Source organism: Batrachochytrium dendrobatidis (genome assembly GCF_000203795.2).
Source record: "Batrachochytrium dendrobatidis JAM81 unplaced genomic scaffold BATDEscaffold_11, whole genome shotgun sequence".
In the NCBI taxonomy this organism is placed as follows: domain Eukaryota; kingdom Fungi; phylum Chytridiomycota; class Chytridiomycetes; order Rhizophydiales; genus Batrachochytrium; species Batrachochytrium dendrobatidis.
In genome coordinates, this window is record NW_006281109.1 from 865,686 (window position 1) to 893,048 (window position 27,363).

Below are 27,363 nucleotides of genomic sequence, written 5' to 3' on the forward strand. Positions count from 1 at the left end.
TTCAAGAGATACAAAATACATGTTTTATTATCCCAATCAATGCTTAAAGCTTAACACAAACAGTGGTTTCCTAATATTGACATACGTGTTAGTATACGATTTAATCAAGACATTCAAACCATGACTTACTTCGCAGAAAAACTCCATGGAATGAACTCGTCCTTCACGACCCAATCCACTCATCTTCATACCTCCGAATGGCATGTTTAGATCACGCACCATCCAGCAATTGATCCAAGCGGTTCCCACATGAAGTTTCTGCGCAACAGTATGAGCACGTTTAAGATCCTGTGTCCACACGCTTGCACTCAATCCATACTTTGTACTGTTGGCATAAGTAATGGCTTCCTGATCTGTCTTGAAGGGTGTAATGGTCACCACAGGTCCAAAAATCTCTTCTTGTTGCACACGAGCCTCGGTCGGATGCACTCTACCATCACATCAGATTCAGTAAAAATAGTCTAGTGACAAACTCTCCTCATTCACTTACCCAACAATGATTGTAGGTCGTACAAAACATCCATCCGTCAATCCAACAACTGTTTCGCGATGTCCACCAGCAACGATCTTGCCACCCTCGTGCTTGGCAATATCAATATAGGACAAGACTTTGTTCATATGCTCTTTAGACACCAAAGCCCCAATTTGAGTGGTTGGTTCACTTGGATCACCAACAACAAGTGCATTGGCACGTCGAGTCAACTCGGTTACAAACTTTTCAAAAATATCTTCATGGACAAAAATCCGAGATCTTAAAAACACAGTGAATAAACATCATTGAATGAATTTGACATTCAACTCAACTTACCCGCAAAGACAGATTTCGCCTTGATTGGCAAACGAAGATCGGACAGAAGTGGACACGGCAGTTTCGAAATCAGCATCAGCAAACACAATGTTGGCATTCTTTCCACCGAGTTCAAGTGACATTTTTTTATTGAGAGATGCAGCTGTTTTGTAAATGATCTCTCCTGTAGTTGTACCTAATCCACAAGGTATTGGATCAAGAATACAATTAGAATGGTTATAACATGTGAATATCAGTCAGTATTGTCAAGTCACTTGCCCCCTGTGAATGAAATCAAAGGAACATCCTTGTGAGAAACAAGAGGTGATCCAACAGATGGACCTGTTCCAAACACCATGTTTACAACTCCAGCAGGCAATCCAGCTTCTTGTAAAATTGAGCACAACATCCAGGCAGTAACACTGGTGATCTCGCTTGGTTTACAAACACAAGTGCATCCAGCTAATTTAAAAATAGTTGATGTTAAATAACCCAACAGTAGACGATAACATGGAAATAAAACTAACCTGCAATGCATGGCCTAGATTTCATACCAAACACACATTCTAGTTAGAATCTCAACTCGATCAACCATTCAACCATTTCAACTTACGCAATCTTCCATGTCAGTAAATACAATGGCAGATTCCAAGGAGAAATCAGTCCTGCCTAGAGATTCAGATTCCTTCAGTATTCAACTCAACTCCATACGAATACACATGGGTTACAATCTGATTGTGTACTCACGACTCCAACAGGATTTCGATGAACATAATTCAAGGCAACACCATCCAACATTGTTGTCATTTCATGCTGATACAGGATAGATGAAGCAAAAAACCGGAAATTATGAACAGCTCTTGGGATATCGATTGATAATGCAAGTGAAATGGGTTTGCCTATTGATTGCAGTTAGTATAGCAATGCATTAAAAAGCAATGTGTATGACATGTGGATTCAAACCTTGATCATAAGATTCTTGTTGAGCAAACTCTTCTAGTCTTGATTCAAGCAAGTTGGCAATACGACTTAGAATAGCTGAGCGTTCGGATCTAGTAGTGGTTGACCATGTAGGAAAAGCACTTTTTGCAGCAGCAACAGCAGCATCCACATCAGCAGCAGCAGAATCAGGAACCAAGGCGTTGATTGTTCCTGTAGCTGGGTTTGGAGAAGATATGTATTTAAAAGTACTTGGAGGAATGAATTGATTGTCAATGAAGTTGGATAGAGTGATGGGTGATGGCAAGGACATGATTGAACGTGGTCAAGAGTGAACACATTCGACTCGCTCTTTATTGCTTCAACTGTTCATTTCAACCATGCATGTTTATTATCTCGTTCAAGAAATATGTTATGGAATCAAACTGTTATGGATGAAACCATCAGTGATTCCATCCAGCATTATAGTGTCAACTTGGATTTATATTATAATTCCTTTGTGCACTGTCTTGTATGCTGACCAGTTCTCGATGCTTATACCGTATCATCTAGTTGGATGATCCATTCAACTACTACAGGATGCAATCGCGTCTAGATCGTTCGACACCAACGTATCTCTGGTTTCAATCTCTTGCTGATGAGCTGGATCAGATTCGGTCGATTCAGGCAAAAGTAACAAAATCCCATCATTGGCATTTTCAAAACTAGCAGATTGCACTGCACTTGAAAAAGGTGTGGGTGCACCTCGAAATCGATCAGGTCGGTCTTCCATAGTAGTCGAGTTGGCACTATCAGAAGACGAGTGTGCATCAAGATGGACTAGTTTAACCCCATTTGAAAAAAACTCTTCTGATGCAGTGGGTGTCAAGCTTTCACCGCGACAATTCACAGCATGAACATAATTTGTTGACAAAAAGGTATACAATGATAATGGAAATAACCATGCATCCGCATCTAGTCAACGAGCATAAATTCAAGCAACGTGTTAGTGAATCTCGACCTTGCTCAGTACAAGAACTACATTGAAAACGTACAACTTGCAGCATACGTGAGCGAGTTTTCTCGAAATGTAATAACACGATACAAGAATGCTATTCCAATGTAGATGGATAGCAAAATGATTCCAACCAGTCTTGAGCCATCAGACTTTCGTAGCATCGTATGATATATGCTTGTTCCTGGAATATAGATGGCTGCATGAATGACGGAGATGAACAAGGCAGAACATAGAAAGATGTAGATGGCCAGAAGAATATGTGATAGTGCGCCTAGACACATGACTGTTTTCTATAAAAATAAATGTTGGCATGATAAAAACTTTTAGAAATCAGACATCAAACCTACATTTTCAGTGAAATAGGCCAAGACAAATAGCGATCCAGTATAGGCAGTAGCAGTCTGAATCACCGATGTCGAATGGGCAATGGTGGAAAGTGACGTTGCAGCTGATAGCACACCCAATGCTATAAACTTACTTTTCTGTTTCTCCTAAAAGCGTTCAAACCAAAGCACCATAAGCACTCAGGGATAAATCAAAGTGAACCCCAACATAGCTCACCTTGAATAGGGCTCGGACACGATACAACAGTGTAGAACACAGAGCTAGTGTAGCTAATGATCTGAATATGGCCAGTCCAACAACTCTACTAGTCCACCATTTCAAATCGATATTAAAAGGAGATATGCGTACATCGATCAGTGTCAACATATAGGCAATGTATGCAGCAATAAAAATCCAAGTGATCCATGCTAAATGATATAGGGTTGCATCCCATGATGTACGGATGAATAGAATGCGAAACAACAATCTTGTTGAATCACTGAGTATGCGGATACAAGACGAGCCAGCCAAAATCATGCAACAGATTCATGTTGAATTGTGTAGTTATCGAACCAGCAAAAATGTTAGTCAACTGCCATTTCAAAGGTCAATCCATGCTAGAACATCGTCATACAATAGTTTAATGTATGATGAAATAAAAGCTGAAGTGAACCCATAGAACAAGCCATCCAGTAAAGCCAATTCGCTGGTTTATAAGATGATTACCTTATTCCAAACCCAGCAAACATGATTGCAAAGGTGAGATGAGAAGTGATTGTGCGGTTATCATAAAGTCCGCTTGGCATAAAATAAGAAATCAATTCAATGGGCATAAGTGCGCTCTGGACAGACATTGCTATTACAACTGTATTTAAAATGAGCAGTGTCAAGGATTGGGGATTGACCCCAAGTCAAAGTTGAATTCAATACACCTGGAAACTAAATGTCAATCCGACACCTTGAATCGAAAAGCAGATTATATACGATACACAAACCAGGATAGCGTGTTGATTTGCAAACTAGTGCAAGCTGGTCGTGAGTCATGCACTTCAAGATGCTGAGGCTTTTAGTATTTTGAAGTGTATCGATTTACCCATGACGCATATAAGCTCAATTTCTAGTCAACAGTCTGCGTTGATATAAACATTACCCAGCTCGCTTTGTAAACAATCAATGTACACGTATTACCCCTAGACCAATCTATAAAGCTCACTATTTTGAGTGGTCATTCATTCGATATCAAAAACTGAACCCAGAAATAATGTGGGTTCAAACTATAACAAGCATTGGGATTAAAGCAACTATCACGCTCTAGGATCAACATCCAAATCCCATTTTGTATTATCCAGTCTATAGTAAATCCCTATAACGAGTGCCTTTAAAACCACTCGCGATAAACCCCTGGCCGGCTGCTAACATCACCGTATTGCCGTTGTGGGTTGAGTGAGGGTTCTGTGTATTCTGTTGCATTCCACGGAAGGGGTTGTGTCGATAGACTGTCAGCATGCTCGGGATGTGCAAAACTGTCTGGAGGCGAATAGGTATAGTCGTGTGTTGGATACTGTCGTTGCTTTTGAGCCTGGTCAGGAGTGTGGAGATAGTTGATACCCCGTGTATCCGACACTCCCTCCGTATACAAATACCGCGGCACGGGGGGTGTGCGTATGTTGTGTTCAGAAACTGGCGAGTGCTGAGCAATGGTGCTGTTGTACGTGTTTCCACCATAGACAAGTACGGGATGACCAATGGTATGGTCGCTATTGCTGGACGTGGCGCTTTTGTCTTGACCATCAATAGCGTCTACTTTGGCTGCACCGCCACCCACCGAGTTGCTTTGGTATCTTGAAGTTGCTGCTTTGGATTTACCGATAATCTCCTTGGCAGACACATAGCTAGTAGACAAGAACGTATACATTTCCAATGGAAACAGCCATGCATCGACATAGTACGATAGGTACACGACGTAGTTATCAGGTGATCGAATTGCATTGTAAATTTGACATCCAGCAGTCAAACTGCACAAGATAATAATAATAAGAAAACGAGCGCCATCATGGTTCAAAAACATTTCGCTTGCAAATGTGGATGACGACATTCCAACAGCATTGGCAATAGAGTATAGGAATAAAATGGAGCAAATGGTTGAAAAAACACCCTGAGTAATGTGTGAAATGGCGGCAAGCATAGATACAGTGTGCTATAGTATCAAGTTGAACAGTGGCAATTAGGGGTTAAAAATACAGGGTTGTCGTTAGCGTTGGTTTCCCTAATTAGCATGCCAAACAGTTTGGCATGAATCTCGCACCAAAACAGAATAATAAACTCAAATGCCTTACATCTTGAAGAACATCACCACCAATCAGTATTTTTTCTTCAGGAAAAACCATAACCATGTATCCAGCACAAAGCGAAAAGACAATGGCAGATGTCATTGTAAGAGCACCAAGAGAGGCAAGCGCAATAAATGTGATGGATCTCGCCTACACCAATCGATAAAACCGTGAGTATCAACGTTAATGTATAGTGTCCACCTATCAAAGTATGACGATCATGAATGTATTACCTCAAAAAACATTCTGATACGAATCAAAAGCAAAGAATAGAGGCCAATAGCAGAGAGACTCGAGGCACTCAGTAAAACAATGAATCGAATTCTATACCATGTAATATCAAAGTGGTATGGCGAGATGCGCAGATCGACAAGAGTGATGTATAGTGAGAGATATACCATAATGAAAAGCCATGTTATAATAGCTAATCTAAGTAAAGGAGTACGCCAGGCATTACGCTTTGCAAGAATAAAATTGAGTGAACTGGCCATCTCACTAAGGTTGTGGTGACGAGTTAGTATTCAGCATTGTATATTTCAGGCACAACAGATGTTCATGTGTTGGAAACACGGGTAGAGTCATGCAGATGCAGCCAGTAGCAAAATAAACGAATTGCTGGTACAACTGTTGCAGCCAAGAAAACAAGTCCTATTATCAGAATGCAGATGATTGCATTCTGATCAACTCAGGTTCAATCTTGCAAGCAACCTGTGAGCATCTGCAAGCAAGCACAGCTAAATCCAGGCTCAGTCATACAAGCAATGAATTTGTACAGATAATCTACTCACTGCAATCCAAGACCACAAAGCAATCCAGCAAATGTTAAGTAAGCATTAAAGTAGCGTCCGTTATTAAGACCTCCATTTGGACCTAGCAATCGCTGTTTGATGGCTTCAGCAGCAGCGCTCACTGCTCCTTGAACAGTCTGATTGAGAGCAAAAGTCAGAGCACTAATCTGCTGTGGAGTGAGGCCTGGAGGAAGCAGCTGCAGAAGAGATGAAAGTGAGTTTCCAGGAGAATTGCTAGCCAGAGCCAATGCAGTGATGGACTCGATAGGCATTCTAGAATTTACAATATGCAGAGTACGACGCCAATAAACTGATAATATGGTAGTGCGATGATTCAATAAATGCAGAAATCGACTGAATTTATAGAAAGATTGTTGGGGTCAAAAACCGTTAAAATGCAAACAATAAAGTTGGCGTTTGGCGTTTGCTGATTATTCAACAGCATTGTTGGTGGATTGCCAGTCGAGCCTAATTGTGTTTTAGTGGATTACCAGCCGAGTCTGATTGTATTCTAATAGATTGCTTACATGGATTTAATCAAATCTCGTGAATTGACATTGTACTGTTCAATCAATAGATATCGAATGGTCATGAAAACTGGCCCAGCATTCAACACTACAGCCTATTTATAAAAATATGTGAAACCAGCCATTGTTAAATACCGAATGATCTGCTTTTTATTATCAAGCTTTGTTTTATATTGTTTAATCATTTAGTCGGCTGGGCTAGACCGAATAATCTTTAGAATTGCAAAATAATAGATTCAGTCTTGAATGCAATCCACGAAATCACCAACTTGATGAGCTTTCAAGTTGAACTGATTTCATTCATTTGACATCAACATCAGTCTAAAATCAAACATGCATTCAGATACTGTATGGATTGGACTATTAGCTCTTGTAGCCAGTAGTAGCATTCGTTCACTATTGGCTTCTACACTTGCATTTGAGCCCTATTCGGAGCGTTTGGAACTTTCGCAAATGGCAGATGGTAAAGTCTTGGCTCAGTTTGCATTCACTACTCTGACAGACTTGTCCAATTCTGCTAGTCAAGGTACTCCATAATACAATAATTTATTGGATTTGTACGCAGTATCGACGTATTCTTGACTCGTTGTATCTAGATAATCATTACGGTCTGCTGCCTCGATCTATTGGCGAAGTGGTTCAGACATTTGATATTGATGAACTGCATTTGACATTTACTCAAGGACGATGGAGTTATGACCGATGGGGTCATTCTGACTTTACTGCTCCAATTGGGGTCGAACTGTGGGCATGGTTCAACTCAACCAGGTATGAGCCTTGAGTTGTTGTTGCTCTGCATTTGTTATAAGCTAATCTACATTGATTCATCCACAATCAATCATCGTGTTCCTTAGTCCAGATACTAAATGGAAAGGCTTGACGAATGCTCTTGCTGGGCTGTTTTGCTCATCACTCAACTTTCTTGATCAAGCTGTCACTTCTCAACCATTGCTGTCATTTCTACCGTCTGGATCTCACTGTGAGTCTCCAATGTGATATTGGTCTAGTCCTGGAAATCCCTCCAACTGATCTCGACCTTTTTATGTATTTTATAAAAGCCAAACGAGAAGGATTGCAGATTCGATATGGATCGCTTCCTCGTGAGGCTGTCTGCACAGAGAATCTGACACCTTGGATAAAGTTATTACCATGTCAAGCCAAAGTAATTCAATGCATTTGCAAAACCATTTTTGTCACTCGAGATTCAAATTTACACTGAAAGTGCATGATGCTCATCAACCTTGTAAATACTACCAATTCTAGTCTGGACTTGCTTCGCTTTTAAATGCATACAAGATATTCGATGGCAATTTTCAATCCATTGGTGTCCATATTCAACCCAAGTGCATGGTAGGCTTTTTAAATTTAAACTATCTGAAAATCTCTAATCAACTTATGCATAAAATTATAGACTCCTGATTGCGTGACTATGGGTGTCGAGTATCGTCAGACATTTGCTGTTGTTTTGGACCCTATTCGCACCAACTCTCAGAAAGGTCAGACTATAGCTATTTGGTTTGATTGTCGTGTTTAGAATTCTATGCATTAACACCTGTGCATTTTAAATGTATAGATTGGTCACTGGAGTCACTGTTTGATCGTACCTTTCCCAAAGCCTGTCCATTTTCCCTATCGACTACAGTTCATTTGGATATTTTAAACATTCAGCCTGATACCGTTGTAATTTTACCAGATCCACACATTGACCAATCCACCTCCACTGCAGTGTCTTACACATACCATCTTTCCACTGATCCTTTCCAACTCAACGTTCGTTGGAATGATGCTACTGTCAACTACCGTAAGTATTTGGTCTGTTATTTCTGAAAATCATGTTTTTAAAACCAATAATTATTTTCACTATACAGGCAATCCAAAACTTGCTCCAATTCAAACACATCGGTATCTAAGTGGGGTTGGACAAGAACATGGTGGTGTGGTGATTGTCTTTATCAATGATTTAGATGTTCCCATGGCTGCTACATATATGGACTCTATTCCTTGGATCATCAAATTATTTATGCATACATTTAAAGTCGAGTTGGAAAATCCGTCTTCCAACATTTCTGGTAACGTTGATTATAACCTCGATAGAAACAATACGTTAAAAAGCTGTTCACGTAGTATTGACTAGATGGTTCAATTACTTTTTATTCCAATGTGTTTTAGACATTATCCGTCAAACCTATTATCAACCAGCAATTGATCGTATACGACCCAACGTGCTTGAACTTGATTTGGTACTTGGACCTAAATCCAAAACAACACTGACGTTTGACTTTGATTACACGTTTCTCAAGTATACCGAGCATCATCCAGATGCCAACCATGGATTTGAGCTAGGGTGAATACAGACTGACTTGTATTTTATGTTTTTATTTGTAGCTTACTCGTTTGGTTTTGATATTAGGTTTGGTGTGCTTACACTTTTTCCCGACTCTGGTTTGACTTTTGACAAACACCATAGTCAATCTGATCAACGCCGGATTTACACCGAGTCGTTGTTGGTGCGCCTACCTACACCCGACTTTTCCATGCCATATAATGTGATTACCCTGACATGCACGCTGTTTGCCCTGTTTTTCGGGTCAGTGTTTAATGCACTTACAAGAGAGTTTAGGCCAGTAGAAGTAACTGGTGGCAAAGTATCACCTTTACAACGGATAAAGACTATGCTAAAACAAAGTATACATGCATTTGTTGGCATGATATCCAAGACTGTTGCTAGCAAGCCAGAATAAAGCAGAATCCATTACAACTAACAATAATGGGAATGAGAAATGTTGATTGTATTTTAACTCATTTTTATCATGGTTTGATAGTATTTTGAAAACGCGAATTTTCTGTAGAAATACACCATCAAGTCAATGTAGACTATATATGGAGCACTGAAACGCTCGTGTTGAAGCAAGATTAAATGAGATGCTGTCATATATTTAATCGACAAGAATTTCAGGTTGTCCAACAGGTTAGATTGTTGCCGTAGTAAAGACACAATCGATGATCCTGCCATTCAAATCAACAATCTACCGATATTTACAAAACATCAAGAATTCTCATTCGTCTATCCATTTCGATTCCAATTGTCGGTAGTGTAGTTTCAACCAAAATATTATAAATTCTACTATCCAACTAGAATGCATTTGATACAAAATGATTGATTCATTAGTCAGAGCAACATGTTATGGATCCTTTTTTGATTGAGCCTCAAGTCGTCCCAGCTCACGAACATGATCAAACATGGGAGAGTCGTTATATATCCGAATAGGTTCTTTACCAGTTTCGCTGAATAAACAAGATACAAATGTTCCCATTCCTTTCAAGAATTCTAAATGTTGGATGCTCATAAGAGCATCATCGAGATGGCGAGCACATCGATGTGGTTTCACTTTGCCTACAGCTTGGTCGTACGTTCCTTGACCATATGCCATATCAACTTTTCTTCTACGTCTAGAAATAGCATCTTTCTGTGAATCCGTAAGACCTCCTTGTTGTTGATCCAGTAAAGTGTATGCAGAAGAATCGACCATGAAAAAGAATGAATCGAGTCAACTTGATTATAACCAGAAATCCGAGTCAACGTTTGACAAACAATACAATTTAAAATGAATCTCTCGAGCCAGTTGTTTTAAACCAAAGTTGAATCTGATCGTCAAGACACTTGAATAAGATTGACTTTGTGCTGATCAAGATGAACAAAAGTCGACTCAAGTATCAATTCATGTCAATGATGTGAATTTACCCCAACATCATCATGACCGAGTTTAGCGTGGCGATTATCGGCGGAGGGCTAGTTGGGTCGCTCTCTGCTGTTTATTTTGCAAAGAGAGGTTACACAGTCACTGTCTATGAGAAACAGTCTGGTAAGTTGGATGCAATCTAAACTACAATGAGTCGTATCTTGTCAGCTTGCTTGATCAAGGTTTCAGAATTTCTGTCTAGACTGCAATGATGATAGTAACTCAATAATGCACTCTTTAGATATTCGACAGAGTCAGAAAGTTTCGGGACGATCCATCAACTTGGCTTTGTCAGCTAGAGGAATTGCTGCTCTTCAAAGTGCTGGTGTGTATAAATCTATTGCAGAAACCTTGATTCCAATGCAGGGTCGTATGTTGCATGATAGCAACGGCACTCTCTCTTCTCAGCAATATGGTATTCATGGAGAGGTATGTGAATACAAATTCATTCTGATCTGCCATATCCAACTGTCAAAAACAATATCCGATTGTGTAGGGTTCTGCTCTAATTCCAATGATCATGATTCAAACAGTTTATTAACTCGGTCGATCGCAGATTTGTCAACGAGGAGCTGTTGAATGCTGCCGAAAAGTACTCAAATGTTAAAATCTACTTTGAGCATAGTGTTGTTTCTTGCGATTTCAATAATCGGACCATGATCATTTCAGAGTAGGCATTGAGTTGTTTTTACTTTAAATCACCATCTTGCATTAATAGTTCAAACCATAATTGACTGTTATTCTAGCTCTACCGGTCAAAATATCACTGTGCATGCTAATCTGATTGTTGGTGCCGATGGTGCATACTCTCGAGTTCGTACTGAACTGCTCAAAAAAACCATGTGAGTCATTACCATCAAGTGTATAGCTGATCAATCAAAAAAATGTCTGATCAACCTGCATGTTTTGATACTAATGAAAATGAACAAGTGGATTCTACTCGCAAGAATATATTGATCACGGCTATGTCGAACTGACGATGCCTGCTACACATTCTGGAAATTATGCAATGGATCCAGGTCATTTGCATATATGGCCTCGTCAAACTTTTATGATGATTGCACTCCCGAACGTGGTATGTTTGTAGTACTACTTGTGCCACGTACACCATTCATGATTCTGATTGTATCTGTCCAAATATGTCAATAGGATCGATCGTTTACAGTCACGCTTTTTATGCCCTGGTTTAAATTTGAAGAAATTCAAACTCCAACTCAACTGATTGAATTTTTTGAGGATAAGTTTGCTGATGCTGTACCCCTGATTGGCAAGGGATTTTTGGTTCAAGAGTATTTTAAAAACACCAAAGGATCTCTAGTTTCCATCAAGGTACACTATGTATTTAAACATGTTTGGCAATCTCAATTTTGCTTAAACCCAACTTTTATTCTTGAATCTGTAACAGTGCAAACCATATCATTACAAAGATCGAGCAGTGATTATTGGCGATGCAGCACATGCCATGGTTCCTTTTTACGGACAAGGCATGAATTGTGGTTTTGAAGATGTGTTGATTCTTGATAACCTGTTTAGTAAGCATCTTGATACACTCAGCATTTCCATTGATAGCCATGACGATCGCAAAGTTCCACAACTTGAAATGTTTACCTTGAGTAGCATCTCCAACATGTATGTCATGTCTGCTCCTACTCCATCTCAGCTTGCATCGATTCTGAAAGAGTACTCGACGATACGCAATCCAGATGCAGAGGCCATTTGTGATCTTGCTTTAAACAACTACATTGAAATGCGATCCTCGGTCACCACGTGGTCGTATTTGCTACGTAAAAAGTTTGAGAGCGCCATGTATGCACTGTTTCCCAATCTGATTACACCACTCTATACCATGGTATCGTTTTCGAGAATTCCATACTCTGAAGCTATGAGAAAGTGGAAGGCTCAGACATGGTGGTATCGGACAGTTGGACGTGCCAGTATATGGTGTGGTGTATTGGGTGTAGGTGTTTACGCGCTGTTGCGGACACCTCATGTCCGTAAAGCGATTGTATCTGTTCTGGATTACTAAGACGACACTGACAACGGGTAAAGAAAGTACCCAATGAAATTCTCTACACTTGATCTACCCAACCAAAACCTTTCCTACTGTGGTACCAATTCATTCGTTATACGATTTCTTGAACAGTATCTTATAAAGCTCAATAAAATTGGACTGATTTGAAAATCAAGATGATAGTTCACCAAACACATCCACACCAAACTGCAAGAAAAAGTTGCCGAATCGCTTTGATTTGGTTTTGTGAAGATCACAGAGTAGTTTGTAGTCTGCCTCGGGAATCTCGAAACATTCAAAGTTTTCCTCGATACGAGACGGAGTGCTGGATTTGGGAATCACTTGAGTTCCATGTTGGACACCCCACGAAAGTAAAACCTGGGCAGGAGTTTTTCCGTTGCGTTGAGCTATATCCAACACCTAAAGTTTAAAAGCCGATCAGTTTAGTCTACATTACGCGGAATCGGACAAATGAGAATATCCGATTCTCCAACTTACCAGTGAGTCAGATAGGAGCGAGCCAACACCTTTATGAGATCCAAGCGGGGAATAAGCTGTTACAACAATCCCATGCTGAGAGCAAAACGACAATAACTCTTGTTGAGGCAAGTAAGGATGAACCTCGACCTGATTCACTGCAGGTTTGATTTCGGCATACTCGAGCATGTCCTTCAACATGCTAATAGAGAAATTGGACACCCCAATAGCCCTGGTTTTGCCTTCCTTGACCAGCTTCTCCATGGCTCTCCACGTTTCCTTCATTGTAACAGTAGTGTCAACAAACTGTCCTTTGGAATGATATTCCCTGACCTGTTCGACATTGAACATATCAAACTTGATGTCGGGATTGATGGCAAATGGCCAATGAACAAGATACAGATCAACATATGGCATATCGAGATCTGAAAGAGTGATTGCCATGGCTTGAGGCACACGATCAGGTCGATGAAAGGTTCCCCATAACTTGGAGGTAATAAAGAGTGAAGACCGAGGAACACCAGAAAGCTTGATGCCCTCACCGACAGCCTTTTCATTGCTATAACACCAGGCTCCGTCGATCGCAGTATATCCAGTCTTGATGGCATGAACAACAGCATCCCGAGATGCTTCACCCTTGGCGCCATAGGTTCCAAACCCAATAGCAGAAACAGTTGCACCGTTGTTGAGAGTAAACGTGTGTGATGTCTTGCAATGCATGTTAGATGAAGGGTTAAAGAAATCAATCGTATCTACTCGTAATTCACACAAAGCAGAATACTAAACAAGAATGTTAACCTCGGAATCATTCACACCAAATTGCTGGTCAGCAATGCTTTAAACTCTGACAATGCATGGCTGTGCTAAACAAGGATTTTCAAACTAAAGTTTAATTTGTATGCGTCATATAATGGTCATTGTCTTGAAAAATGTCAGTTTCTAGTAGAAACCCTCGACGAATATTCAACCATTTTGTATATCAAAAAACCCCAAAAGATAATTGTTGCAAAATAAATATAATTGTTTTATTTAATAAATTTATATAATATTTCCTCAAAGTAGCGGGATGTTCAATCATCCAACAACTACTGAGGGTTTAGACCCGGTCAGTATTGACCGGTGTCTTCAAGCCTATTACAGGCGCTTCGAACCAAGTGATTTGGTTGTGACCAACCGAGTCAACTTGGTGCAATAGCGCCTGCACGCTTTGCGGGCTGTTTCCCGAGATATCTCGGGAAACTCGTGCAAAGGCGGGAAAGCCTTTGCACTAACAAGGTCAGCAAAGTTGACCGAAACCACTTTGCTTTTGTGGTTAGCGCAGGGTTTGGCCCCCTTGCTGACCTTGTTGCCAACCAAAACCGCCGAGTATAGGCGGTTTTGTACAGCGACTTCTTGCGAAGTGCTGGGCTGGACTGGGGTTGCATTGCAACCTACAACTAATCAAAGTAATAATAATAACATCAAGTTAGTCAAAATAATGTTTATATTGGAATAATAAAGTTTAAATTAAAATGGCAAATTGAGTTTTCAACATTGATCTCAAATATGCCATAATTCAAAATGAATATCAAAAGTATACGAATATAATATATCAATCTTACCATTTACAGTCTTGTTGTCATGAGTACCCATAACAGTTGGTCTGGATTCAATGATTTCCTCAACAGTTGATGATGTGGATTCGATAATTTCCTCGATAACAGTTGATGATGTGGATTCAGTCATTTCCTCGATAACAGTTGATGATGTGGATTCGACAATTTCTTCGACAACCGTTGATGGAATGATTTCAACCTCGGATGATTGTTTTGAAAGACTACTGAACGTATAATTCAGTAGCCCATCTGAAGAGCTTCGTCGCATAATGGTATTTGGAGGTTTTGGAACCTCAGTGTTTTCCTATATCAAATAATGTTTTAGCCATTAAATTCAATCAAGTCTACCAACACGTAGCTTTTAACACTAGATGTTGGTCGATACATTTATAATATTTACAACAAGATGATTCAACTCACCTGCTCAAGAGCCAAGCTTTCCTCAAGGAGATCCAACTCCTTGGAGTCCTCTGCTATGGCTAGCAGAGTCCTCAAAGCGGCCAAAATGATTGGATTATTGTCCAAATACAAGCCAATGGCTTGGTACTCCTGTGGAGTAATCTTTAAACATACAATTCATAATGTTATAAAGTAAGTAACAGCACTATAATAATACAATAATACAATAATACAATCAAGACATTCAAATTATACATATTAAATATAGTGCATCATTATAAAATACCTTTTCAAGAATTATAGGAGTAATTTGGTACATTTAATAGCAATAATAGGTGTTTGTAAAGATGGATGATAAAGTAATAAAAGTAAACCTATAAAAACAATCATCACTGAGTGTTAATAAACCAAAACCATAATATATGCATGCACTAGTATCCATAACCCAATCAGGCTAGATTAAGCTAGTGTTACGATAGATAACACGACTTGCAATCTTGCTGATGATCCTAGTAAATACATATTGTAATAGTAACTTGCCTTGTGTTTGAACTATACAGACCAGACCAGAACAGGAAATGACCACACTTTATAAGCTCGAGCAAATCCTGCAAGACAATACAACTCGATTGACAACTTTAACAAACAATCATGACCTCAACAATGTCCAAATACTAGATATTTGTTGATAATGGTCATGGCAATGGACATGATAATGGAAATGGCAATGGTCATGGCAGTGGTCATGGCAATGGAAATGATTATTCAAAATCTGATTGTTAACAATAAGCTTTTGCAAAAACATTACAGATTTATCAATCAACTATTTGAAAAACACAATACAATGTGCTTATGAGCTAAGCCATTTTCACCACCACAATGGATACGTTAATAGTCTGCAAAAACGTTTACAAAAATGCAGATACGCCATTGCACTTTCGGAGCTAAAGATTAGCATAATGGCGAATCAAGTTGCATTGAATTGTACTGCATTGCATTGTATTGAATGGCGAATCAAATTACATTGAATGGCATTGCATTACATACACCCAATTACAATCAAAACAATCCAATACTCAATCTAAACAATACTCGATAATGTCGAGATATGTTCGAGCCGAGTGCTAAATACAAAATCGTGAAATCCAAACATGTATAATGCAATTCACAAACTACATTATTTTACTCTCGACCATTTTAAACCTTGTTGGCGATCCAACATCTACTCACTCAAACCTATACACCTAAATACGACACAATCTTCATATACATATCATTGATGGCTAAACAGAAACAATACGCAACACAAAAAACAATTAAAACTACATATTTTGATTTTCGGATATACACAACCCATTGCAACGTTTGTTTGAATGGAACAAGATTGAACGGCTATTTCTTTATTGAGGTGATACTTGGTAGATACATGATTGATAAACTGCCAGAGTATTAAAATAGACACACATGTCTGATTCGTAACATACTCATATTATCACTCCATTCCGATATCTACACTCGAGCAGTATCACCTGTTTGATAAAGAAATACATTATTATAAAGATTGGTGTTAGTTCAATGTCTATAATCAACACCACAGGCCAAATCCAGATTCATATGTCGTTGAGCATCATACAATGTATTGCTTACAGTTTCCAACGCCAACTGGTAATCATCTTTTTATAATAAATACCAGTTGCAATGTCCTGTCTGCTACTGCATCGAGTCTAGTCGCAACTAAAGAATAAGTGGTGCATATTACAATATAAACATGACAGTTCAAATACTCACCATTCAGAGTAACTGGACTGAACATGATTACACACAACAGCATGCTGTGTATCCAGTCGTTACTGGATAAACAACCATCAGTTAGGTGCAGACCATTGTCATTCACCAGATTAGATGGCACATTCAGACAGTAGCAATATATCCACCAACAAGTATGTGTGCTATTTACACTATTAATAGCTTATACACTTTGTGACTACACTTTGTGACTACACTTGAAAGTGCAGTGTGTTGGCCATTGCAATTACTTTACTGTAATACAACAGTTTGATAATCAAACTGGATAGTTCAAGTTGGATAAAAGCCAATACGCGCTTGAATGTCGAAACAAGTCGAGAAATCCTTGAACCAAGTCACAGTACAGTTGTTGGATTGAGCATCTTGTGCTGTTTATGTCAAAAATGGTTGCTAGGCAAGCATAACAATATTATACTGGCAGCTGTATTGACGTAAAATGGAACTTGTATCGCAGTGACTATTTTATTTTGGAATAAGCAAATGGTTGAATTGTTGCAACTTTCTACCAGATTGTCATGTTGAATTATTTAAATACGTTTGCGTCTAGTTCAAGAAACTAATCTTGGCAATACAACTACACATGACAATCACCAGTAAACTAGAGTTTAGACGACAGAATAAATTTCCAATAATTTCATAGTTTGCCTCGTTTTACATAAACACGGCCGTAACATCAGTTTAGTAAAGATCAATGAATTGCATTATTCAAACATGTCGCAGCTTTTATGTTGGATTGCGACTGTCGTGGATGCAGAGACTTGTACTGTCTATATCTTTATTTGTAGTATCGCAACATCCTAGCCAATTGTTACATCATATTGGATTTCATATAGGTTTGTTTTATTTGAGCATAAACTTGATGTATATCTTATTGACTGACTGATGAATGAATTCATTTAGCTACTTCGTATTTGATTACATGGTTGTTGTACCTTTTTAATGCACAAAAAAATAACCGAAAGCGATGGAATGTGTTGGGAGTTCAACTGCCTTATGTTCCAATCGATCCATTTAAAGTGTCGCTTATCACATTTGCATTTTATGAAATGCTGGGTGATTATCTTGTTGGTGCATATATTCCAATTGGTATTAAGCTATTGCACGAATCTAGATTGCGAAGAGAATTGAAACGGATTGGCAGTGATGGCATGTATGACAAGTATGGGTTCACAACCAAGTACAACGAATTTTGGCTAATATCTATGGCTGGTGTTTTGATTAGGATTGACATCAGTTATGGAGGTCGAAACCATGTCACTCTGGATGTATATGCAAATGTATACAATGGAGCCAAACACAAACTAGATCTAAAACAATATGACAAAGGGTTTCCAGTGATTGTATTTGTATACGGTGGTGGATGGTGTTCAGGTAAATCAGAACAAGTAAATGTATATTGATCGCATGGTATTGATTTACAATTGATACTAGGTGACAAAAATTTGTATGCACCGTTGGCGAGAACATTGAACCGACTGGGATATATTGTTGTTGTTCCCAATTACTCATTGTGGCCCATTGGATCAATGGATGATATGGTTCACGATGTGGGTTGTGCGATTAAATGGACATTCAAGCATATCGAGTACGTTGTTTGACTCGGGGTTTATTCGATAACAAACACATGTATTGTGTAAACTAACGAGTTTGTTAGATCGTATGGTGGAAATGTAGACCGTGTCAGTGTAATGGCACATTCAGCAGGTGCACATCTCTCCGTGTTGGCAATGATTCGCAATGCTGAAAAGTTGTCATTTTCCAATAGTGTTAAAAACGAGGATAGTTGTGATGCATTATCTCGTGTTTACAGCATGATCATGTTAGTTGATACTGTATTGACTGAATAGCAAGGTTGTTTGTTGTGGGATGTATTCATGGCTAATATAGACAATGAGTTGGGTGTAGGATATCTGGGCCGTATGACATTTCAGATCACTTGGTATTTGAATCAAGTCGTGGTATTGATGAAGTTTCGTGCATGGCAAGGTTACTTGGTAATTGCGTAGAAATTCGAAAAGCAAATTTTGGATATTTTTATACAATACTAATCCACTTATTTCAAACTAGATAATGATTACAACAAATTTCATCAAGCATCTCCATCACAAATTGACCATCTTTTTACCACAACTCAACTCAAGCTTATTCTAAAATGGCTTCCAACCAACTGGCTAATTATTCATGGCCAATATGTAAGTGGTTTGAACAGTATATTTAAACAGTGCTCGTACTGCACACAACTATAGCTAAATGGATATTACGAATCGATCTAATACATTGATGATGTTTAGGACGCGGTTGTTCCGTTTACATCCAGTATGAAGCTATATAATGCATTGAAGAACGTGGGTGTTGATCATATATTTCTCAAAACCTATACCCACATTGGCCATGCAAAGATTATATTTGATCTGATGCTTCCAAAGCAAGAGGTGGAACTTGAAGATGAACTGAATTGGTTTTTTGGAATGTGTGCGAGTGTCGAAGCATTCAAGACTCGACACGAGTAATTTAAACCACGTGTTTATGATTTCACTTTTGAATTGAATTATCGAATTTTCAACATTATTTGTCATGAATATCAAGATGGACATCAAGATGGAGATCAAGATGAGTGAAATATCAGATAGAATAACCAGCATGTATAACGACATCATTTCGGACCATCGGTTCAATGGAGAAATCCAACCTGAAACTAGTCTAGATGACCTACGTACACTACTAGCATCAAAACAAAACAAGTCATGGCATCTTACACTCGATCGAGGACATCTTCAATCGCTAGGTGATTCCTGTTAGGTTTTATTTTGAATTAAAAGGTTATTCTGACTAGTATGAGGTGTAGATTTGGTTGTTAGACCTATACAGTGTGTGAGAGACTTGAAACGAATTGTTAGAGCGGCTTGGACTCGTCAGCAAATGGTATCATCCAATCTTGTTCGTCAGCGTTGTATTAACTGGAGAGGAATATGGACAACACATCGACTGGCACTTACCACTGACTCTTCATTATTAGACCAATCTACAGCTGGATCTCGTATTCTCAAAATATTATCGAGAGATCTTGATAAACTCAAGGATTGTGGAGTATCAGATGGATCGCATTTGAGGTTTGTGCGCGTACGTCGAGTTAAAAAGAAACTTGGGCTTGACAAGAGTGCTCGTCATGATCTGAAACGTAATAGTATGGGCAATGCAAGACAGCAAGTTTATTCTACGATTTCTGCAATGCCTCCTCCTTGGAGAATCACGACTGCTGGATCTGCCAATGCACATGTTCAAGGCACCCCATTTCGTGTACAATCCAACCAGCCCATGTTGGGTATATACCAGTATGGAAATCTACCACCTTATAGTCACCCGTATAACGCATACATGGGTTCATATCCACCACCCATCCCTCGCATGTATTACCCTCCACCACCTAAATAACTTGCTGATATTCCTGCACGGTAATAATAAAATGTAATTGACTCAATTCTTCAAGGATTGACTGGTATCATCTTGGAGTCCGATATTTTTCGATCTGCACCTTGACTTTTTTCAACAGCGCTCGCTTCATAAACTGTTCTCGAGCAAGAGATCTGACATGTTTCAAGTATTGCGTCACATCGTTTTGTCGACTCGATCCTCCAAATCCTCTAGCTAGATTATAAATCACATCATCAATGGCATGATTCTCTGCCGAGAGTTCAAAAGCCCTATACACATCACAAGGTTAGATGACAGCTCATCAAGTTAAAGATAAGGTGATGAAACTCAACTGATTTTCTAATTTGGTTCCACCTATCAAATACGTATCAATATCTACACTTGGCATAGATTTAAGTGTATCGAGTTTTTTTTCAACATTCTGAATCTCTGTTTCAAAAGTGTGGCAATTCACTTTTAATTTGCTTTCAATGTCGGTCAGATACCTGATCAGATCACTCACACGTTTCTCCCCTTCGGTCAGCGTCTTGCTCAAACTTAGTAGACGATCAATATCAACCGACATGGTTTGATCAAAGTATGCCAGTTTTTCTTTTAGCTTGGTTTGAAGTTGCGTACGTTTTGTATGGGTTTCCAAAGTGGTTGCGTCTGGAATAGCGTGACCTGTAAAGCTGGGTTTGAGAGGCTGATGAGTGATGGCCATATTTGACATTAATGGTGAGGAGATACGACGGTTGGGTGGAGTTGAGGTGTTTAGTGAATTGGATGATAATTGAGTGGGATTGGATGGAATAGGACGCGGAAGACTGGCTGTTCCTTGCATTCTAGATGGAGACGGAATCGGTGAGGTTGTTTGTGGATGTTGTAAATCTCCATAATCAAACGCACCCGGTTGAACCTAACATTTCAAAATATATCAATTCAATCAGTAATGCATGACAAATCAAGAACCTTTGAAAAATGGTACAGCCAGTTCAATATAGACTAGATTTACCATTGATGTAGGTCTTTTTGGTGGTATCACAGGTGTGCCAGGTAAAGAAGAGTGCATTTGCGTACTATTGGGATTGGCAGGTAAACTCCCCTGCCCAACAGGCTGGCCATACTGCTGTTGCCATTGTGGGTATGCACCTGAACCAGGCTGCCAAGGAGCAGGAAATGGAGGTGGAGTTTGTGGATTAGCAGATAAAGGCGATGTGGTTGAATTGGAAGATCCGTAGAGAGTTGCTGGCGCAGAATTAAATGGAGCAGCAGATTTGGCATAAACCGGAGATTCCGCAGAAAATATCTCTTGTAAAACCTTTAAAAACTGCTGCAACGTCGACTATAGTAATCAATACATTCAACAATGAATTCCATCATATATACACCTTCATCTACAGTCGGTTTCAATTTTAGATTCACGTACATCTGGACGAAGATGCCAATAAGCTAAAAAAGGATGATACACTCTTCCACTGATATCCACATGCTTTGAAGGCTTGATTACCATAGTAGGTGTAGGTAAAACATGAGCAAATGGAGGTTGAGAAGGATACGTTGAAGGCAACCACAAAGCAATAGGAATATTATAAACCGAACCAGAGAAATTGATTTGGATTGTTCCACTTATACACAGTAAAACAAGCTGTCTACCATCGTTTTGTGCTATAAATGTAGATGGTTTGAGTTTTTATGACACAAGAATTAAAATAATAATAAAATCGAGTTTCTCAACTATAAAGATCGGTCTTTGGACCCAGACCAGGATGATCCTTGAGCACTGCTTCTACATCCATAATCGATCGATCTGGAGATTGGTACTGGTATTGAATTTGATGAAAACAGACAGTTCAATGACAATCCATTCGTTGAGTATTACAAATGAGATTCAATAGACATCACAAGAGTTAGTTTATCAATGTATTCAAGACATTCCAACTAGACGAATACAACAAAGAGATATAGCAAGGGTTATAGTCATGACAGGAATAAACACTCAAAAACGGTATTCTTTGTTAAAGGAAATCTGTGCATTAGAGTATGACAGCAGTATTGTATAAAGACTAGACCATCCAACTGTTCAGCCAGATAATTGTTGAATTGAGCAACTGAACTTGATACTGACTGTAATCTTGCATCTCAACAAGAGTTTGAATTCATACTTCAACTCATGCATTCTAAAGAATGTTCTGACAAGAGTCGACTCACAGTTCTCAATACTTGTCGCAACCACTCTCGAACTGAGCTCGACATGCTTCAAATAATTCAATAAAAGTCGGCGAATTAGTCCGTCTTCACGCAAAACTTTCGAGTTTTTGAATGTAAAAACAGTTTGAAATGTGTTGCTCGTCTTGAGAAATCGATTCGATTGCGTTTGTACAATTCAATCATTGACGTCACTCTGAATGAACGAACTTGTCGTTCATTCAGAGTGACTGTTTTCAATCTTGTAGAATCTCATATGTTCTAGTTTAAACATGCAATTCTACACGTTAATCATCAGATTGTTGAACCAAAAGAGTTTACTTGATTTATCATTCCATAACATTGGTATTCTTATCGAGTCTTGTAGCACATTAATGAATTCATTGATGTGTTGGCAATTTTGGTCTGTTGTATTATGTATTGTCAAATTAGTGTGAAATCCAATCTTTTGTTCATTTTTGGAAATCAGGCTTCAAAAGTGAACCCAAATCCAACACGACCAGCACTACCACGAGCGTAATCAATCTCTCCACATAGCTGTATACAAGTCATATAGTTAGTAGTTGGAAATACATGTAAAGAGTACAATGCATGGTTTTACCTGGAGACTGATACCAGGAGCAATCTTTTCTTCCAAGACAGCCGAGACTTGTCCATGAGAGCTTACCATTGCACGAATAGTAGTAAACACTGTATCCACCTTGAATCCAACAGATGCCATACCCTCTCGACGACCAGGTGTACGATCACCTGCACGTAAAGTTGAAGGTGTCATGAGCAATTGAAGTTCAGATCCAACCTCCAATCGCTGGTTGATACGTCTCCAGTAAGTCGAGCTAAACACACCAACACTGGGCATCCATGTAGCAGTAAATACTTGTGTTGGGTCCTTGGGATTGATGGGCATGTATGGGGATGGAGCACCAGGTGGAACAGACAGTGGAGTGGGCAATACAGATGGAGGCGGTGCGTATCTAAAGGCAAACGCAAGAGACGGGTCTTCCAAATCTGGTGTAGGTCTTTGATAGGTCAATTCTGCACCCAATGCAATGGATTTCGAAATAGATTGCAAGTAAGAGAGTGTATAAGTTCCGGTAATGCTAGTCTCAAAAGTAGATTCTGGCTTGGTGGACCACGAAGGTCGCGAATCAATCAGATTGGCATTACTGCATTTAGCATTTAATGACCAGTCCAAATCGTGGTGATCGTGCTCAAGTTGAATCATATTGTTGGCACCCTGAGCACTCAACAAGGCTTGTAGTTTTGAGGTTGATGTGATCTTGGGCATCTCTGGCATGACAGGTGGAGTAGGATGTTCGGTGCTATTAGCATGCTCGTGCAGAGGAGGCTGAGGAGGCGATGGCAGTGGAATCCAATTGTATTGACCACGAGCACTGACAGATCCTTCATGATCCACTTGTCCAACTAAAGCAACCTATTTGTAACATTACAGAAATGTCATATTTATAAAAATAATGATCATCCGATGCATAAATCAAGGATTAGAATGATTCATGCCAGTTGAATACAAATGAATTCAACAAGTAAAACGAGCGTACTTACAGTGGGAGTGGAGTAAGCAGAAGTAAACTGATACGAGGGAGGTTGCTGAGCACTTCCCCATGAGAGAGTGTGTCCAGTTTGAAAACTCTGGTTATGATGAGAGTGCAATTCGAATCTGGCACCATCAATCATGAACACTGTTGGAAGAACGCCTGATCATCATGATCGCATACAGCAAATGTTAGATTTCATACTATAAATCAAGTCATTCAATATGACTGTTTAAGCCAAATCAATCCACCAGATTGATGCAGAAGCAATCCAATCTATTTTATAGTATTAAACATCTTGATAGATTCACACATGCGACAAAAACAGATCAAAAGTCCTTGTTTTAAAAATTGAAAAACTAAACCATCCAATTGCACTCTACAAGATACAGACTAGAACTGACTCTTGACATGGGATCAATAGCTGTACAACTAGAAAGAAAAAAACTAAAAGATCGGATTCAAACCCAAACTCACCTCTAACCTCTTTATGAAGAGACTCGTAGTTTCCAGGACTAGGAAGATTCAAACTCTTTCGCATTTCTGCATATTTGTCCAACAGTCCCCAGAATGAGTTTGAGATTGCTGCCATTATCACTTTTGCAAGTCTGTTGAACTGCTGATAATTAAAGGAAAACCAAAAAAGAATTTCAAATTATTTTGCTCATAATTCACTGTTTGCCCATAATTTACAGCCAAATTCGTAAAACATTAAATAAGGGTCAGTTTCATGACATGTTTGCTGTCAATTTGTAACATGAAAACATTCAATTCTAATATCTGAATCAAGTGATTGTACAATGACAATCTTGATTTAAAACTATGATTTGTATTTTATAATGACATTGTGTGCATCAAGTCGATTTTCAATAGAAAAGTGTAAACATTTGATCATTATTCCAAAAAGTGTTTTGTTTTTTACGTGAATCTCATTTTAATCTAAAAAGACATTCCATCTAAATGGACATCAGCACAAAAACAAGTATCCGGCAGCCAATAAAGTCAACACAGTCAGACTATACACTCTAGATCTTTCACTATGGTTCCTGGATTTGGGTGAAACGATTGCAACAGCAGCATCATTGCCAGTTTGAGTTGTAGAAAACCCAATTTTGAATTTTTTATGATCAAATACTGTATATCTGAAGCGCATAAACCCAACACCTAGAAGAGGCGTAGAGTTGGGACGATCAGAAGTGGTAAACAGGATAATACAGTACTGACGGAATTTAAAGTACTGTTCTTCTGGCATGATTTTAATATCTACTCCTGCCAATGTGAGTATGATGGGTGAAAGGTTTGGGACTGCATTGCAGTCGAACGCATACGTGCCTGTACCATCTATATCTTTAGCTTGAAAATGAATAGCATTTAAAGGATCAAACATGAATCTAGGAAGAAAGTTGTAAGTAGAGCCACTATCAATGATGATGAGTGGAGGACTAAAGAGATCCTTTTGAGTTGGAACAATTTTAGAGCCATCTCTTAGAGTGATGTTGGTTAATGGAATACTCCAATGTCTGCCATTTGCAAGCATAGCAGGAAACCTAATAACCAATTGAAAGCCATGAGTCAATGCAAGAATCCAATTTTAATACCATTTCAACTCACCAACGAATGTCTCCCTTGAATAGACTTGGGTCTACTCCACCAACAGTCACTACACCAGATTGAACGTGACCATCTACTAGACTGGACGAATTGTACCAAAATGAAACCTGTGAAGCAGCAAACGCCTTGTTGGTATCAAGCATTGAAAACACACTCGTCGGCTCCATCACACTTGGTGGCGCAAGCCCAATGATTCCGTCGTGAAGTGGAGTGTTGGAAGTGATGGAATTGGCAAGACAAAGCTGTTGGTTGGGAATGCTTAAACCACCGATTGAAAGAATGTCTTGACCAACATTACATGTGACGGCAGTGCCATCAGCATATGTGAATGGTTTATAAGTGGAATTGACCAAAGAGAATGATGAACTAGAATCAAGTTAGTGAATGACAGTCTCAACTCAAGCAATTCACTATTTTAAACTCACCTTGATGAAGGTGTGAATGTAGCCATTGTAGGCTGTCCACAGTTATTTCCTCCAACACATGCATTGGATCGTAACCAAAACACTGCAGATCCAGTATCAAAGTGCACTACAAAATCCTTTGGTGGGGTTCCAACTTGGATTGTAGAAACCAACTAGTATATTCAATAGTGAATACCAATAGTGAATACCAATGATTGAATCGTAAATATACGTATACACGATGGTGCACAGCATCGAGTTTTGTTAGACTTGATACAAGTTTCAATTCAAACTTACAATCTGAGCTGCTGCCATGGAGCCCAAACTCACAATCCCATTATCAACCATTCTCGCTCCAGTCAACGAAGGTGCTCTATTGACAATCTGTGACATTCGTCCCATTGTAGCTACCTTGACTTGTATACTGAAATGAAATGTCAATCATTAGATTACTACCAGAACATGATCATACTATTGACTTACTTGAAAGAATCAGGACTTTTACTAGACAATCGACTAATGTCTTTGGGATAGAATGCATTGCTCAATACAACACAGATAGCTAAACTAGCAATCCTTAACAGCAGTCTTGCCATGACCATTGTAAGTTTTTGATGGAGTTGGTTGGCGTTTGATTGATTGACTCAACCCTCAAGTCACATGACTCTTCAAGTAACTCTTCACAACACAATTGGTGCCATCAGATTGATTGCAATGCTTTTTGGATTCTTTAGTTGATTGTTTCTTGTATGAATTCTTGCATAACAAGTGTTTTCATTTGTTTTAATCAACTCATTTGTTCAATATCCAACTCTTGATTACAAGTGATTTACGTGAATATAAAACAATAAGTCATGTATTCATGGTATTTAAATCCAATCCAACTCTAGTAATTTATTATAAATGTTTGAATCTTCAACTTGTAAACATTTAATGTTTATTCAAGTTGCTTCCAATCCGATTTAGAGGCCAAATCACTCCTAATACTTTACCAAAAACCAATCCTGCTGAAACAGCTCCAAACACTCTTGAATCTTGCTGTTTGATTGGGTTATCTCCTTCGACCCATACATGTCCTTGTGGAATAATCTGTCGAGTTGATTCAGGTTGGTGTGGTTGAGATTGAAGGTTGGGATGTACAGTATTGGTATTGTGACGGATACCATCACCAACTCTTTGAATTCGCTTTACAAGTGTCATGTCAGGATTCAGTGGATGTGTAAAGAGAACAATGGTATTGGATATACACACTCGCCATGGAAATAACCATGGTGAAATAAGATCTACTAGAACAATATCATCTGTGTTTTGATGAGATGTTGATTGAAGTGGATTGAGTGTGGGTGACATGGAATCTCCTTTTATACGAGCTATAGTTATTACTCGAGTGTTGATGACCATCAATGCCATGATGGGATATGTGATTCTTGCAAGTGTTTTGATCATTGAGTTGGAA

General features: G+C 38.9%; 14 protein-coding genes across 14 annotated transcripts; 4 read left to right on the plus strand and 10 right to left on the minus strand.

Moving 5' to 3' along the window:
• Positions 1–2: 2 nt before the first annotated feature.
• On the minus strand, positions 3–2,039 carry BATDEDRAFT_35818 (uncharacterized protein; the record flags this gene model as incomplete). The annotated part of the gene is made up of 9 exons (XM_006681105.1): positions 3–70; positions 130–430; positions 491–751; positions 809–983; positions 1,130–1,249; positions 1,315–1,328; positions 1,401–1,456; positions 1,535–1,686; positions 1,751–2,039. The coding sequence occupies 9 exons, from the start codon at positions 2,037–2,039 to the stop codon at positions 44–46; spliced, it is 1,395 nt and encodes a 464-aa protein (XP_006681168.1). The 3' UTR covers positions 3–43.
• Positions 2,040–2,098: 59 nt separating this feature from the next.
• Positions 2,099–3,975, minus strand: BATDEDRAFT_35819 (uncharacterized protein). Its single transcript, XM_006681106.1, has 5 exons — positions 3,774–3,975; positions 3,285–3,546; positions 3,071–3,214; positions 2,761–3,013; positions 2,099–2,680 (listed from the first exon to the last, which is right to left on the minus strand). The coding sequence occupies exons 1-5, from the start codon at positions 3,899–3,901 to the stop codon at positions 2,292–2,294; spliced, it is 1,176 nt and encodes a 391-aa protein (XP_006681169.1). The 5' UTR covers positions 3,902–3,975; the 3' UTR covers positions 2,099–2,291.
• Positions 3,976–4,425: 450 nt separating this feature from the next.
• Positions 4,426–6,449, minus strand: BATDEDRAFT_90867 (uncharacterized protein; the record flags this gene model as incomplete). The annotated part of the gene is made up of 4 exons (XM_006681237.1): positions 6,166–6,449; positions 5,611–5,872; positions 5,384–5,527; positions 4,426–5,244 (listed from the first exon to the last, which is right to left on the minus strand). Exons 1-4 carry the CDS (start codon positions 6,435–6,437, stop codon positions 4,426–4,428), a joined length of 1,497 nt encoding a protein of 498 aa, XP_006681300.1. The 5' UTR covers positions 6,438–6,449.
• Positions 6,450–6,998: 549 nt separating this feature from the next.
• BATDEDRAFT_35820 (GPI-anchor transamidase subunit GPI16) lies at positions 6,999–9,452 on the plus strand. The gene is made up of 10 exons (XM_006681107.1): positions 6,999–7,218; positions 7,289–7,460; positions 7,547–7,671; positions 7,751–7,854; positions 7,956–8,042; positions 8,104–8,188; positions 8,266–8,493; positions 8,561–8,761; positions 8,862–9,036; positions 9,103–9,452. The coding sequence occupies exons 1-10, from the start codon at positions 7,026–7,028 to the stop codon at positions 9,431–9,433; spliced, it is 1,701 nt and encodes a 566-aa protein (XP_006681170.1). The 5' UTR covers positions 6,999–7,025; the 3' UTR covers positions 9,434–9,452.
• A 422-nt stretch (positions 9,453–9,874) lies between these two features.
• BATDEDRAFT_90885 (uncharacterized protein) lies at positions 9,875–10,222 on the minus strand (the record flags this gene model as incomplete). Its single annotated transcript, XM_006681238.1, has 1 exon — positions 9,875–10,222. One exon carries the CDS (start codon positions 10,220–10,222, stop codon positions 9,875–9,877), a length of 348 nt encoding a protein of 115 aa, XP_006681301.1.
• A 224-nt stretch (positions 10,223–10,446) lies between these two features.
• BATDEDRAFT_35821 (kynurenine 3-monooxygenase) lies at positions 10,447–12,616 on the plus strand (the record flags this gene model as incomplete). The annotated part of the gene is made up of 7 exons (XM_006681108.1): positions 10,447–10,555; positions 10,674–10,861; positions 10,966–11,102; positions 11,179–11,274; positions 11,363–11,507; positions 11,582–11,761; positions 11,838–12,616. 7 exons carry the CDS (start codon positions 10,447–10,449, stop codon positions 12,456–12,458), a joined length of 1,476 nt encoding a protein of 491 aa, XP_006681171.1. The 3' UTR covers positions 12,459–12,616.
• On the minus strand, positions 12,615–13,640 carry BATDEDRAFT_13322 (uncharacterized protein; the record flags this gene model as incomplete). Its single annotated transcript, XM_006680935.1, has 2 exons — positions 12,615–12,863; positions 12,942–13,640. The coding sequence occupies 2 exons, from the start codon at positions 13,638–13,640 to the stop codon at positions 12,615–12,617; spliced, it is 948 nt and encodes a 315-aa protein (XP_006680998.1).
• A 414-nt stretch (positions 13,641–14,054) lies between these two features.
• Positions 14,055–15,661, minus strand: BATDEDRAFT_27033 (uncharacterized protein; the record flags this gene model as incomplete). The annotated part of the gene is made up of 4 exons (XM_006681057.1): positions 14,055–14,356; positions 14,522–14,819; positions 14,936–15,076; positions 15,590–15,661. 4 exons carry the CDS (start codon positions 15,659–15,661, stop codon positions 14,055–14,057), a joined length of 813 nt encoding a protein of 270 aa, XP_006681120.1.
• A 2,105-nt stretch (positions 15,662–17,766) lies between these two features.
• Positions 17,767–19,271, plus strand: BATDEDRAFT_90871 (uncharacterized protein; the record flags this gene model as incomplete). Its single annotated transcript, XM_006681179.1, has 6 exons — positions 17,767–18,091; positions 18,152–18,305; positions 18,375–18,539; positions 18,626–18,714; positions 18,788–18,912; positions 19,012–19,271. The coding sequence occupies 6 exons, from the start codon at positions 17,767–17,769 to the stop codon at positions 19,228–19,230; spliced, it is 1,077 nt and encodes a 358-aa protein (XP_006681242.1). The 3' UTR covers positions 19,231–19,271.
• A 23-nt stretch (positions 19,272–19,294) lies between these two features.
• BATDEDRAFT_91060 (uncharacterized protein) lies at positions 19,295–20,152 on the plus strand (the record flags this gene model as incomplete). The annotated part of the gene is made up of 2 exons (XM_006681180.1): positions 19,295–19,505; positions 19,566–20,152. 2 exons carry the CDS (start codon positions 19,295–19,297, stop codon positions 20,150–20,152), a joined length of 798 nt encoding a protein of 265 aa, XP_006681243.1.
• A 16-nt stretch (positions 20,153–20,168) lies between these two features.
• BATDEDRAFT_90872 (ubiquitin-binding ESCRT-I subunit protein STP22) lies at positions 20,169–22,361 on the minus strand. The gene is made up of 6 exons (XM_006681239.1): positions 22,343–22,361; positions 21,870–21,954; positions 21,561–21,799; positions 21,147–21,476; positions 20,485–21,050; positions 20,169–20,421 (listed from the first exon to the last, which is right to left on the minus strand). Exons 2-6 carry the CDS (start codon positions 21,928–21,930, stop codon positions 20,220–20,222), a joined length of 1,398 nt encoding a protein of 465 aa, XP_006681302.1. The 5' UTR covers positions 21,931–21,954; positions 22,343–22,361; the 3' UTR covers positions 20,169–20,219.
• A 443-nt stretch (positions 22,362–22,804) lies between these two features.
• BATDEDRAFT_27036 (uncharacterized protein) lies at positions 22,805–24,484 on the minus strand (the record flags this gene model as incomplete). Its single annotated transcript, XM_006681058.1, has 4 exons — positions 22,805–22,876; positions 22,941–23,774; positions 23,903–24,054; positions 24,370–24,484. 4 exons carry the CDS (start codon positions 24,482–24,484, stop codon positions 22,805–22,807), a joined length of 1,173 nt encoding a protein of 390 aa, XP_006681121.1.
• Positions 24,485–24,859: 375 nt separating this feature from the next.
• Positions 24,860–26,509, minus strand: BATDEDRAFT_27037 (uncharacterized protein; the record flags this gene model as incomplete). The annotated part of the gene is made up of 5 exons (XM_006681059.1): positions 24,860–25,439; positions 25,504–25,869; positions 25,929–26,080; positions 26,205–26,331; positions 26,391–26,509. The coding sequence occupies 5 exons, from the start codon at positions 26,507–26,509 to the stop codon at positions 24,860–24,862; spliced, it is 1,344 nt and encodes a 447-aa protein (XP_006681122.1).
• Positions 26,510–26,837: 328 nt separating this feature from the next.
• On the minus strand, positions 26,838–27,317 carry BATDEDRAFT_27038 (uncharacterized protein; the record flags this gene model as incomplete). The annotated part of the gene is made up of 1 exon (XM_006681060.1): positions 26,838–27,317. One exon carries the CDS (start codon positions 27,315–27,317, stop codon positions 26,838–26,840), a length of 480 nt encoding a protein of 159 aa, XP_006681123.1.
• Positions 27,318–27,363: the final 46 nt, after the last annotated feature.